Here is a 14,285-nt window from a genome sequence, read left to right on the forward strand (position 1 = left end):
TGTTACCTTGTGTTGCTCCTACCTGTATTCTTGTGATATATATTGATAGTAAAAGTTCTCTTCGTTGTAATCTGGACTCTGTCTGCTCTTCTGCCTGCACCACACCGTGACAGAAAGTAACAATAATAATGTCAATACAACACAAAGAAATGAAATTTAAACACAAAGAACAGAAAATTATTGAGAAATAGGCTATTAAAAATAAAAAATACAACAACAAAAAATGCTATTTATAGGCTATATGCAATGCAAATATTTTAATTTAACTTTAGTTTTAACATGAACATTATTTGTTTAGGTCCAAATAAAAAGTTTAACATGAACATTTTTAACATTTATTGAAATTATTTTTGAACAATTGAAGTTTTCTAATTAAAATGAACATTTCTTTGTTTAATATAGAGTAATTAAGAAGCAGGCTTTGGAAAACCTTCTGGCATTAGTGCTGCGACTGCGGGCGGTTGTGGAGAGGATTTCATGGACTTTCAGCGACAATTTCCACTGCAACGACATTGTCGTTTTGAATGTTCACTTTTAATAAGGAAGTCCTCCTCCACGTCCTGTCCATCCTCTACAAGTTTAGAAAAGAGTGATGTGTGCTGTGGCAGTGGCTTTGGACATGGACGTTTTTTGCAGCATGTTGCATTTTTGGCAACGGTGAAATTTGTTTTTGGGGAAAAACTCAAAATGTGCAATTCCCTCAGTTGCGGGACACAGCGACCTCGGCCGGTTAATGACGCCGGACACAGCTGTTACCGGTTGCTCTGTTTCTTTGTGAGGAATTATGTCACCCAGCCCAGGCCATGATGGGATTTCTTGGATTTCGGTTTCTTTCGTTGTTGTAATAAACAGTTCTCCATCGAATTCCCTTGTGGTCAAAGAGGTGAACTGGTCGCATTTTCCGTAGCAAATTAGTCCAATTTGATCATCCTGCGGTGAGGTCCTCCACCTGAGCGCTCTGAGTTTCCAGCTGTTCCAGCAGTTTTTAAGTATAATTTAAAATAATATAATTTATTTAAGAACTTACATGTTGCTTTTGGGACATTTTTTATCCTCCTTCACGGTCCGTTTAGATTTATTTGGAGGGTCTCTGTAGTCAAACTGCAGGTCGTCGACCACCGTCAGGCTTGTTCTTCTTCCACATATTATGTTCAAGCCCTCACCTGAACGACCTAAAAGGAAGACATGATGAAATTAGACATAAATATAGACTTCTGTTTGTAGGAAAATAAAACAATCTTAGAAAGTTGATTAAATACTTACTTGGTTATTTTGTAATTCCAGTCAATTTAACTGCTGATTCACAGTTTTGCGCTCGGATGAAAAGATCTCTTTTTTCAATGCAAAAAACGGCAACTTGGTGGTAGTTGTCAATCTGCAATATCTGTTTTTTTAAATGCTGATTATATAATTATGGACACATTGTGTGAGTATCCGGTTACACACGTGTCGTCCTCGTCCAGTTTGATTCTCTTGGATGTGGATGCCATGATGAGCTGTCAGTAGGAGAATGTGATACAAGGTTGATTTTACACACTTTTATAACCTACGCCCAGTGTTGGGTGTAACTAATTACTAAGTAATTAGTTACTGTAATTTAATTACTTTTCCCTTGAAAATGTAAAGTAAGGGATTACTCTTCATTTATCTGTAATTTAATTACAGCTACTTCTGATGTAATTGAGGGAAATACTGTGTATAGATCAATCCGTTCTCACAGCGATTCGTATGCATTTTAGGAGGTGTCTAAATCGTACGACCGCACTCGTACAAATTCGTATGAATTATTGTAAAATATCTATGGAAAAAGTGTGAAATGTCATGAGATCAGACATAAAACAATAGTGGGTTTAACATCGAAATATATTGTCTGATGTTAAAAAGTATGTTTTTATAATGTAACCTTCTCCACCTTGGTCAGTTTAAGGATAATTCATGCAATTTTATAGTATTTATTTGAAGGAATTAAAACTGATGTCTATCCTTGTATATTCAGCTGGTTGAGATTGATATGGGATTTTGAAAGTAATTAGTAATTAAAAGTAATTAGATACTTTTAAGTGAGAGTAATTAGTACAGTAATCTAATTACACTGTTGAAGAGGTAATTAGTAACTAGTAATTAATTACTTTTTTAGAGTAACTTACCCAACACTGCCAAACACACAACAATATTACTAATAACTCTTCAGATTTACATGCAAGCTCTGGTTAATATTTCATATAAACTTAGATCTCTTCTGATATACTTTCTGCACTTTAAATCAAGTGTTTTTAGGGATAGTTCACCCGAAACTGTCCACTGACTTCTAATGAATGGACAAAAATATCACAATATTGTCTTTAATGTTCCACAGAAGAAAGAAAGTTATTCATCTTTTGATGGACATGATCATATGTACATTATGTCAGTTTTTGAGTAAAGCATCTTTGTAATACATTAGTAATACATGAATAATAGCGTGAATAGCAGTTATTAGGTAAAAGAGTATAATGTAGATGCATTAGGAACACAAGCAAGACTACGAGCTGAAACTACTTGATGTTGTTGATCTGTCAGTCTATCTGGGGAATGAAGAGAGAATAAACATTACACATTTTACACATTTTAGATGTCTTCCCTATCTGTATTAATTTTTTTTTTGTCTTGGAGAGTCTCTACCATAGTAAATTGATAAGTTGAATCATCATTAAAAAGACACAATGTTCAGTTTTGGTCCAATACTACTGAACCATGTGTTTGTTTTTTAGCTGTTTTGCCTCATTTTAACATAGTATGTTTTAATTTGAATAGAGTCTGTTGTCTGATGAATGACCTTAACCAACCGTAGATCATGTGGAACAAAAACTATTGTTGAAATCAGACAATATCCAACTCTTGCTGTATTTTCTAGAATGGTGAGTTCGATATTTTGTACAGGGAATATAATGTTTTCTAATTTTGAAAATAGGGGTTTGATAGTGTTTAAGTGAAATTAAGTACATACATGTGTGTTTTAGATTGAAACAGTTTCTTCTTTTGTAAACTTGTCTTTAAAAGCAGAGGCGGACAGAGTAAAAGTACAGATGCCCCTTGCTAAATGTTACTCAAGTGCAAGTAAAAGTGTGACCGGTGCAGGCCGGGGTGGACTCGGATGACCAGTCGGCCCTCTGACCAGACACCACCGTGAGGAGCCGACGCCACAGGTGCGCGACAGAAAGACGACAGAGGCGGAGATCATTTCAAAGGAGTAACAATCTTTATTGAACACAATATAGTAATGAGCACGAAGTTGATGTACTTCAGCGTCTTCTCGAGGTCTTCTTCAGTTATAGCTAGTTTCTGACCGAACGTCACCACTTCGCCCCACGGCGACTCCACCAACGATACGGCTTCCTTCGGGACTCAGACGGTAAGTACGGAGGTAAAGATTCGATATGTACGACTGATCTCACCGCCCAAACTGCCCATTTGAATGAGAGAGAGACATTTTTTATTTTAGGCTCCAATCCTTATTTGTTCCCCCAGTTTTATTTTGTCCATTATTATCTGTCCCAGACTTGCCCTCCATGACATATATATATATTGTACATAACCCCTCCATACAGTGGCGATCGCTTGAAGGCTTTCGAGAGTCCCGATGCTGTGGCTGGATGAGTAAAACACGTAAAAGTACGGCACCTGGCCATCAAGGATTTATATTGAATCATGGGAAATGTAGGTATTATAAATAAGACAAAAATTCAGATGTATGATTTTGGCAGTAGTTTGCTCTGATTTAGCGAGTTGTTAGCTAGCTAAGTGGCTAACAGCTGATAGCTTTCCAATCTCTTTTTTCATCAAATAGATGTTTCTCTCTGTCCACACACACACACACACACACACAGGAGAACTGAGAGATCTTTAATTATATTAATGGTAGAAGAGAGAGAATACAGGACAGTCTCTGACTCCATATGTGACATATCAAACACTTCTATAAACACACAACAATATTACTAATAACTCTTCAGATTTACATGCAAGCTCTGGTTAATATTTCATATAAACTTAGATCTCTTCTGATATACTTTCTGCACTTTAAATCAAGTGTTTTTAGGGATAGTTCACCCGAAACTGTCCACTGACTTCTAATGAATGGACAAAAATATCACAATATTGTCTTTAATGTTCCACAGAAGAAAGAAAGTTATTCATCTTTTGATGGACATGATCATATGTACATTATGTCAGTTTTTGAGTAAAGCATCTTTGTAATACATTAGTAATAGATGAATAATAGCGTGAATAGCAGTTATTAGGTAAAAGAGTATAATGTAGATGCATTAGGAACACAAGCAAGACTACGAGCTGAAACTACTTGATGTTGTTGATCTGTCAGTCTATCGGGGGAATGAAGAGAGAATAAACCGTGCTTTATACAACCCTCCTCTCCATCGTATGATAAAGTCCTGCTGATCCAGAACGCCAGCAGAAGCATCAACACTACATCAACACATCTTTAATAAAACTCTGTTCACCGCATGTGTTTTATGGGCCGCAAACAGAGCAATTGATGAATCAAGAGTTGTCTCTAATAAAGCTGAATGCCATAGAAAGGACGGGTGTGTGAGTGAACAGAATGGCATTGACTTCATGATGTTGAAACTGAAGTGCAGGTCCGTGAATGAGACGCAGGCTTTAGCACTGAAACACAGCAGGCAAACGCTGCACTACTGACTCCAGAGTGTTCGTCCCGTGTGTGTGTCGAATCCTGATGTGTGTCAGTTCTACAACAGCAGTGAACAGACTTCATTAACCCTCCCACATCAGGCCTGATGAACATGTACAGAACACAGTCAGCCAGCGGGTTCAGGAACAGGAGACATACGGACAAACTCCAAAATATAGAAAACAAATAATAGAAAGAATAAAAGTAATCATGGAAAAACTCATGTATAATGATCACAATTGTGTTGGGGAGAATGAGAAAAGTGTAAGTCAGAAGCACCAGGAACAAACTACCCAAAATCTTTCTGCGCTTTACAGAAGTAAGAGATATTGCGCGTGAAAGACCGCGACAAGTGCCGATAAAACACAGAATGATTATCGGGTAGGGGATTAAAAAGGCGATCGCTCGGGACAGAGGTGTAAACAGCCGATAGTAGTTAAAGTCTGCAAAGATCAGAGGAACAAACCAGACGATCACAGAAATAACACAGCAGACTTTCAGTGAATGATGAGTTCTGTACCAGATAGGATGAGAAACCAGAAGATATCGTTCAAGAGCAACACATGCCATAAAATACAGACCCGCAATCAAACTATACAAATATGCCCTATCCACCTTCTCTGACTCTGTGATTGTCTCTGTTAATCTACAAATGATCTGAATGAGATCTGACAGAATCAAATGAATAACAAACACTGGAGTGGAGCGCTGAGATTTGAGAAGAGCACACAACGCACACAGAGTTAAGATCATGACTACAATCTCAATGCCGGCAATGGTCCTGAGAATGATTGGTTCTGCAGCATCAAGTTTCCAGTAAAATTCCCTCATTTGACGGGTCCATTCATCATAACCTCCACCTGATCCGCTGATATTATAACCTCCTCCACCTGATCCGCTGATGCTGGTGTTTTGTCCCATTGTCTTCACAGGCACTAAATAACAAACCAGTCATTAGTTTAAAAAACGTGCATTCATTTACTATTGTAATCATATATTTATCTTTATTAAACCAATAGGGAAAATAATGTGTTTATAATAACTCAATAATATATAATAATAACACATAAGTTGTTTTCTGTGTGATTGTTGAAATGCAGTTTGCTCAGTTTGCTTGACATGTTCTTTAGAGGAGTGTGTGTAATGTTAGAAAGCTTTAAATACGTGAAATGTCAGATTAAAGTTTGTAAATCCTCCATTTGAACAATATGACAGAAGCAAGAATGCTGTTGTTGTGAATATTCAGTCCAGCACAGCTGCAAGTGTACAATGGTTTATTAAAGGAGGAATAAATCTTGAAGAACTTACGTTACTGACAGGAGTGTGTGTTTGGTCTGCAGGTCAAAGCAGAAGTTTGTGGAATAACACACAGACTGACAGATGTTTCACAAGTTTCCACTGCCGTGTTTAAAGAGCTCTTCATTCACTGCACACACTGGAGAAACACACATCTTAAAGCTTGTTGATCTAACGGAGGAAATGCCTGAGATTACACACACACTATTTGACCCAACGTGTGAAACTGGAATGACCTTAAACACACGATGAACCAACAATGATAGAGTGAAAAACCAGTCTAACTTTCACTAATGGTTGGGCTCAACTACGACGACTGAAGTAATGTGAAAATGCTTTATATCTGATGATGCTTTCACTCTTAAAGTTCACTAGCGTTTATTCATATCCTCAGTAAAAGAAGAAACCCATGAATGATGGCGAGAGAAAGCACAAATACTCTGATCTCTCTAAAATATTGGTTCTTCTGCTGCTCTGCAAGCCTGTTTTCTGTCAGAGATGTAAATCTGTGTAGCTGACTGACTGAAATCACACACAATGTTCATTAAAGGAAACTAGTTTCATAATCAACATTAACCTTTTGAAACGTGACCAGATTTGGTGAATCGTTCATCGGAGGGAAATAAATCTCTCATTTCATTAAAATATATCCGTTTTAATCTCATATCAAGCGCGTCTCCCCTGGAGTTCTTACTCGAGCCCGATCAGCCAATCAAAGAAAGAAAGGGTTGCACAATAGCCAATCAGAAAACAGCACTATTGTATCTGGTTAAGATTTAACGCAACAACCAATGAAAATAAAGCCTGGAATAGTTCCCGTGATTTTGCTACAACATCTCCCGATAGTTTCGTTCCCGCACAGAGGAAAACACTGAGTCTCTCATCATCTCCTGTTTTAATCTTACAACTAACTCACAACTTGACTGACACAAACAATCACAACTTGACTGCGGTTAGAGAATGATTCCCAGGTAATTATCATCAGTTTTTCACGAGTGTCATATAGCTCTGTTATAGCATTTCACTGATCTTTATTATAATGTTTTATGTTCAAGAGATTATATATCCTGCTGTACTTTTTAATTTACTTTGTATTTATTTTGCAGTGTACACAAGATAGTATATTAAAGTGTTCTTGATTTCAGAGTGTGTATGTCTTTATTTTGTTATTTTTGCACTTTTAATATACTATTTTGAATACCGCTATATACAGCTTTATTAAAAAAAATATTTCTAATGAGCTGAAATAAAGTTGTTTCAAAATAATACATTTAATACACACTCAGTACAGTATCATTTAAATATATTAAGTATGTCCAGAAAAGACACCTGGACAGACAGATGATGAAGTTTACGATCATCATCAAATGAATATCAAGAACCTGAAATGGAAACTGGATCCGGCAGAACCTTAAAGAAAACTTCCAAACCTGCTTTAAACAATTCCACCTTATTTCTTTAGTTTCTTCTCCACAATCAAGCACACTAGTGAGTCAACAAGCTGAACAACATGTGCTAACGTTTGAGTAAAGGCAGAAACACAAGAACACAATAATTCCCACATGAGACGACATGATCTTACCGGGAATCAGACTGAAGACTGAAGACGCTGCTCGTCAGGAGATGATGGTGTTTATGAGCTGCTCTGCTTCTTTTATTAACTCCAGAAACACCAAAAAAAGATGCATTAAACATCATTAACAGTTAATGCATATGCAACCACATCAGCAATCAGCAAACCACACTACACAATATACAACCATTAACAAAAGCACAAGTGTTATACAGAGGAGAATGTGAATGGCCATTAATACAGTGTAAAACAATATTAAAATGTTGTCATACTGTAAGTTTATCAAATTATGATTATGTTTTAAGGGGAAAATAAAGACAAAATATTATAGCAAGTTTTTCTACTGAAAACAAACTCGCTACATCTTTATTTGCAGTTTCATTCCAAGTCAAGCCGAGTAGAAATGTATTTCTAGTTGGTTGTTGGCATCCTTCTGTCTTTGAGAGACAATGGTTTAGAATCTGCACCCAGGTCAGTCTGTGGTTTAGTTGCAGACTCTACTATGACTGTAGAGTCCGATACGGGAGCGACAGCACTGCTGACACTTGCTACAGGTATAAGCAGTGGTGATGTCAATGGGAACAGGCTGAACGCTTTGCTGCCGGCGAGTCCTCTTCTCCTCCCACTGCATTGCTCTTTTTTCTTCGGCTAAAAGGACACCAGTGTTAATGGTGGGTCGCCAATTTTCACGGCCCAATGTCACTGCTTCTCGGACAGATGCTGAACGTTTTCAAGTCTCGCTTGCAGGCGTCCTTATAGCGCAGGGTTTGCAGTCCAGATGGTCGTATTCCTTTGGCAAGCTCCCCGTACAGAACGTCCTTTGGGATACGACCGTCATCCATCCTGCACAGGTGACCAAGCCAGCGCAGTCGCCTCTGTGTAAGGATGGTGAACATACTTGGCATACCTGCCTAGGCCAGGATGGCTATGTTTGTGATACGATCCTGCCAGGTGATGCTCAGGAGTCGTCTGAGGCAGCGCATATGGAAGGCATTCAGTCTTTGCTCTTGGTGAGAATATAGAGTTCAAGCTTCACTGCCATAGAGTAGGGTGCTCAAGACGCATGCTTGGTACACCTTCAGTTTTGTTTTGAGTGTCAATAGAGTGTTATCCCAAGCCCTCTTTGCTAGTCGAGCCATGGCGGTGGCTGCTTTGCCTATCCTTATATTGAGCTCAGTATCCAAGGATAGGTTACTGCAGATGGTGGAGCCAAGGTATGTGAAATTCTCCACTACCTCCAGGGTGTGGTCGCTGATAGTGATTTCAGGAGTGGTGTTGACATCTTGCACCATTATTTTGGTTTTCTTGATACTGATGGCAAGGCCAAAAGTGATAAGTCTCCGGAGGGCACCCTCAGTGTGTGCAGCAAGAGCAGCATCATCTGCAAACAGCATCTCCCGTATGAGTACCCTGCGGACCTTAGTCTTTGCTCTGAGGAGGGCAAGGTTGAAAAGGTTCCTGTCACTCCTAGTATGGAGGAAGATCCCGTCTTCAGAGTTACAGAAGGTATAGCGCAGGAGCAGGGAGAAGAACAGGCCAAAAAGGGTTGGCACCAGAACACACCCCTGCTTCACACTGCACTTGATTAGAAAAGGGTCTGAGGATGACTCGCCATACTGGACTGTGCCCATCATATTCTCATGAAATGATATAATCAACTTCAAGAGCTTGGGTGGGCATCCAATCCTGTGTATGAGAGTGGAGAGGCCAGCCCGACTGACCATGAAGAACACCTTGGTCAGGTCTATGAAGGCATGGAGCAGAGGACGATTCTGCTCACGGCACTTCTCCTGTAGCTGCCTAAGGGTGAACACCATGTCCAATTGTTGACCGATTTGCTTGGAACCCACATTGCGCCTCCGGGAACACACGATCGGCGAGCAGTTGTAGGCTTAACCGGATAACACGTGCAAAGGCTTTCCCGACAACACTGAGGAGGGAGATCCCACGATAGTTATTGCAGTCACTGCGATCGCCCTTGTTCTTATAAAGCGTCAGGATCTAGCGTCTCGCATGTCTTGAGGTATGATGCCCTTCTTCCCAGCATTTAAGCAGGAGGTTGTGAAGATGGCCAAGAAGAAAGCTCCCCTTCCCTGCCTTGATTATCTCTGGTGGAATTCCATCAATGCCTGGTGCTTTCCCACAGGCCAGTGAATCGATGGCCTTCCCAAGTTCCTCGATGGTGGGTGGCGAGTCAAGCTCCTCCATGATGGGCAGAGGCATGCTATTTCGAATGGCTGTGTCAGCAACAATGTTCTCTCTCAGTTCCTGGTATTGCTCAAACCATCTCTCCAACTGCTTTCGGCGATCTGTGATGATCTCGCCGGAAGAAGATTTTAGGGGAGCAGTCTTGATGGCATTGGGACCAAACACTTTCTTCATGCCTTCATACATTGCTCGGAAATTACCACAGTCTGCCGAAGTCTGGATATCGCGACACAACTTCAGCCAGTACACTTTCGGGCAATCCTCTTTGTGTTATTACGTGCCTCTCTGAGGGCAACCAACGTCCTTGCAGAAGGCTGTCTCTTGTGCTTTAGGAGAATGGTATGTTTCGCAGTGATGACAGGCTTCAGCACCTCAATCCCTGACACAAACCAATCTACACTCCTTTTCACCTTTTTCCCAAAGGTGTCTGAGGCGACCTTTTACACGGCCCTGGCGAAACATTCCTGCCGCTCTGGCACTGATGTTTTTGCCGTGTTAATGCGAGGGTGGCCCTTCTGCTTCGAGTGGTGGGCTCATCTAAGTTGAAAACGCACCTTACTGCTGACCAAGGAATGGTCCATGTCGCAGTCAGCACTGTGTTATGTGCGGGTGATGAGCACATGCTTGAGCATGGGTCTCCGAGTAACAATAAGGTCAAGCTGGTGCTAGTGTTTGCATCTGGGGTGTCTCCAAGACACTCTGTGGTGGGGCTTGGTGGGGAAGAAGGTGTTGGTAATGCACAAATTGTGGTAAGAGCATAGCTCAAGTAGTCGCTGTCCGAGTCAATTTTGTTTGAGCTCCATGCACCCGCTGAAGCAACAGGTTGTGGTGGGGTAGTACCTAACTACCCGGGGGCTGCCCGGGTTAAGGCGGGCAGTAACGACCCAATGGAACATGATGGTTCCTCTCACCGTCGGGAGCAACCCCTAGTGCCTGGCTCGACGCCAAATGAGCCATTAGTTATCACTGGCAAACTGCTGCTCCCCGTGTTGTTTCTGCACTGAAACAGTGCAGCTGGAGTGACCTTTCCAGGTGCAGGCCTGGGCTAATAATATGGAGATCCTGGGTTGCCCAGACGTCAGGACCCCCCTCTTGGCTTTGCTGGCAGGATCTAGCAGAAAGGCGAGCCAACACAGTCAGGTGTCAGCGCAGCTGCAGGAGTTGCCGGATGGTGACAAATTCCTTCACCATCTGCCTAAGGGGCTCAGCTCCTGATTTTCTGTTGGGGTTTACTCCCTTAGCCTTTTGCTTTTCCTGGGGCTAACCACAAGGCAGTGGTGATGGAGTCTGTACAGAGTTTTCCTTCTCTATTGAGGTATGATGGTAATTCCCTTTGGGTCGCTCTTTGTCTGGAACCTCCCCCTCGACCTTACCACCATGGGTGACCCTACCAGGAGCTTAAACTCCAGACGGCATTGCTCTCAGGTTCATCGGAACATGCAAGGCTCTCCACCGCAACAACCCGAGGAGAGCAAGCATAAAAAGCATAAAGAGAAACCATGCAACATATAAACACATTAAACAAAATACAAAAATAATAAAATAAATAAATAAAAAAGACACTGATGTTTGTGAATGAATCTGTCATTTGATTCTGCACTACGCTTTAATAATGTTCCACTTATCTGAGTCTGACTCTAGTTATTAACACTTGACGTAGTGATAAATGTAAAGTATATGAACTGTCTCCACACGAGAAATGGCCATTTCTGTTAATTTACAAACCATTACAAAATGTGCGTTCCAAATGTTAGATGATGTTGTGTTAAAGGCGCCATAGAATGCATTGATGGAATATTTTAATTGTCCTCTGATAGATACATGAAGGTGTGTGGCTTAAGTAAAGGTAAAGATCGTCCAGATGAGCTTTTATATGTTTTACATTTTCATTTATAACTCTAGGATTTGTCCCTGCGTGAAATGGGATGTCATTTCCTTATCTGGAAGGGTCATGAATAATAATGTTGCTTGAGCTCTGCTCTGATTGGCTGTTCCACAGATTTGTGCAGGAGCTGTGGTGTACTCTGAAATACAAGCGTGCAAAATAATCATCGTGAACACAAAAGTGGTGTGGTGCATATATTTCACATCTGATTATTTAGAAGATTATAATATCTTAAATGATAAACAAGTTGTTAAACGTTCTTTAAATTGTCCATCATGAAGGATTTAACCTGAAGCTCTTCTGCTGAGGATCATAATTGATTTGGTTTCTGCCATTAGAAAACACTTTCCTATTGAGTGGATGTGGGGGATTTTTTCCTCCGTTTTCAAAAGCTTTATTCCTGAAAGCTTGTTACTAAGAGATTCAGTAGAGATGGAACATTTCCTCATTTCCCATCAGCATTAATTTATTATGATTAATGCCACAAACCACTTCTAATATAACACAAATGTTACTGTTTATATTTCTGCTTCGAGTGGTGGGCTCGTCTAAGTTGAAAATGCACCTTACTGCTGACCAAGACTGAACTGTTTATAAAAGAGCGTCATCCACTCCTGTCTTGTAAAAGGCTCAGGCTGCGTCCATGTTCTGTGGTACTGAGTGCACTACTACTACACACCACCAGCACAAACTCACACACACTCTGAGTACACTACTACTACACACCACCAGCACAAACTCACACACATTCTGAAGAGTGTTCAGGTATTTTATTAAAACAGGAAAAAATCCTTTCAGTTGATCATTTTCCCTGTAAAGGAAAAGACCTGCATAAAATGTGTGTTCTTCTCCATATGTAGTATGGGATTTTTCCCCTTCGTGTTGGTTATCTTATATGGGAGTGTGTAGATGATATAATTAGGGCTGTGTATTTAAATGCGTAGACTGGAGGCACTAGAACGTAGGCTTTACCATGCCCCCCTCCGGTCTCCAGTGTCTCCTGTAGTTGAGTTGTTGGAGGTTATGTTCAGATTTGTGTGTTTTAAAGTGTTGCATCTAGCGTGCTCATTGGCTGCCCTGCGGCAACTGCAGCAGCCTACCAATGAGCCTGGCGTGACGACACGCCCAATGAGGGTGCTTCGTATCACAGCCCGCCAGAATGGGTGTGGCTTAGCATATAAGAGTTCGGCTCACAGACTGCTTCCCTGATTTTCATCTCTTCCGTGAAGCTCTACGCATAGCTGGATCCTGAGAGAAGCCGCCGCAGTCGAAACCAGCGACCAGCAAGCAGAGGAAAGCGTCAGAGGAAGCCGGTCGTCTTCGCCGCCTTCAGCCATCCGTGTCTGCTGCTCTATCCGGCGACAGTATCCTTTGCTCTACAGTGCGTGTTCAACTGCACAGGAAGAAGCGCCGTTCTCAAAGACCGTTCGAGCCTGATGCGGCATTTAAGCGCTCGCCAGAGCCTCTCCCTCGAGTTTCTCCCTCGCCTTCTCCGCCCCCCTCCTGGACGCACAGCTGCCGGCTCCGGCCCTCACTGCCGTCGCTTCAGGGGTGGAAGGCGACACCTCAGATGACAGCTGCTCTATCCTGGCCTTGGACAGTGAGGATTGGTTGGGTTCTCACCACTCCGCCTCCAGGAATCTGGCCACACGCATGCTGGCATGGATGCGGTAATTATGCGCCTCCTCTCCATGGCCGTCGACCAACTCGGCCTCAAGTGGCCAAAAGAGCCCGCACCTAACAGACTGGACGGCAGTTTCCTACATCGCCGCCCCCAAGCGCCCGCATCCAGGTCTGCACCTTTTCTTTTTTTTTCTTTTCTTTTTTATTTAACAGTCAGGCATACATACAAACAAACCAACATAGTGCAGTAGTGAGCAATCTTGTAAATCCATAATTCCAGCAGTGGCAAGAGTGATTTAAGTGTTTGATCTAAGTGTGTATGTGAGCGGGTGTGAGTGTGGGTGTGTGTATGTGTGTAATCCATTTATTATTTATTACCATCACCATCCCACTCCCCACTACCACTATACTGCCAATATTGTGTTGGTAGATTTTTATTTCCATCCTATACTACGCAAGAGGTTTGTGGACGTGACTTTACAGGTTAGGCAGGAAATAAATGATTTCTTATATCACAGTTTATGAGCTTTAAAGGGGAACTTGGCAACTCTGGCCATTTGTTGGCTGATCTTCACTTTTGTTGTTGCGTGTTGTCTCTACGAGCTCCCCCTACAGCTGTGGGACGTATATTTCACAACACTGTCGTAAATCCCTCATTTGCAGCCCCCTCGTCCCCCTTCTGCCGCTCATGTGCATTTGTTATTATCGGAGCCGGACAACTTTATCATGTGGAGGTATGTCTACCGAGGTGGGTAACACATCACACACAGGATCATGTGGCGTGTGTGTTAATGTCAAATTGCAGAAGATGATTGGCCATAAAACATCAGCTGGTCGGGATTTCTGAACTGTCTGGGCACACATGAACACAATCTGCTGATAACAGACACTTTTACAGGGAAGCGCGTCAAATTATCCACTATTAACCACATTTTATGCCATACATTGGAGATCCGTACACTCCACATTTGTGTCCATTTAAGTAAGAGATATTAGGTTATATCTTACAT

General features: G+C 41.5%; 1 protein-coding gene and 1 long non-coding RNA gene across 2 annotated transcripts; both read right to left on the bottom strand.

The window, feature by feature from the left end:
- Positions 1-3,876: 3,876 nt before the first annotated feature.
- LOC148965007 (uncharacterized) lies at positions 3,877-5,521 on the bottom strand. Its single transcript, XM_089127369.1, has one exon. It carries the CDS (start codon positions 5,519-5,521, stop codon positions 4,613-4,615), a length of 909 nt encoding a protein of 302 aa, XP_088983495.1. The 3' UTR covers positions 3,877-4,612.
- Positions 5,522-5,544: 23 nt separating this feature from the next.
- LOC148965008 (uncharacterized) lies at positions 5,545-7,644 on the bottom strand. Its single transcript, XR_016150615.1, has 3 exons — positions 7,569-7,644; positions 5,999-6,125; positions 5,545-5,625 (listed from the first exon to the last, which is right to left on the bottom strand). It is a non-coding gene; the product is annotated as an uncharacterized LOC148965008 (long non-coding RNA).
- Between the last annotated feature and the right edge of the window lie 6,641 nt (positions 7,645-14,285).

This window comes from Pimephales promelas, chromosome 25 (genome assembly GCF_988280905.1).
Source record: "Pimephales promelas chromosome 25, fPimPro1.hap1.1, whole genome shotgun sequence".
NCBI classification, from domain to species: Eukaryota; Metazoa; Chordata; class Actinopteri; order Cypriniformes; family Leuciscidae; genus Pimephales; species Pimephales promelas.

What these genes read in the sequence shown, in the direction of transcription:
- LOC148965007 (XM_089127369.1), bottom strand. Translation starts at nt 5,521, where the DNA reads ATGAGGGAATTTTACTGGAAACTTGATGCTGCAGAACCAATCATTCTC.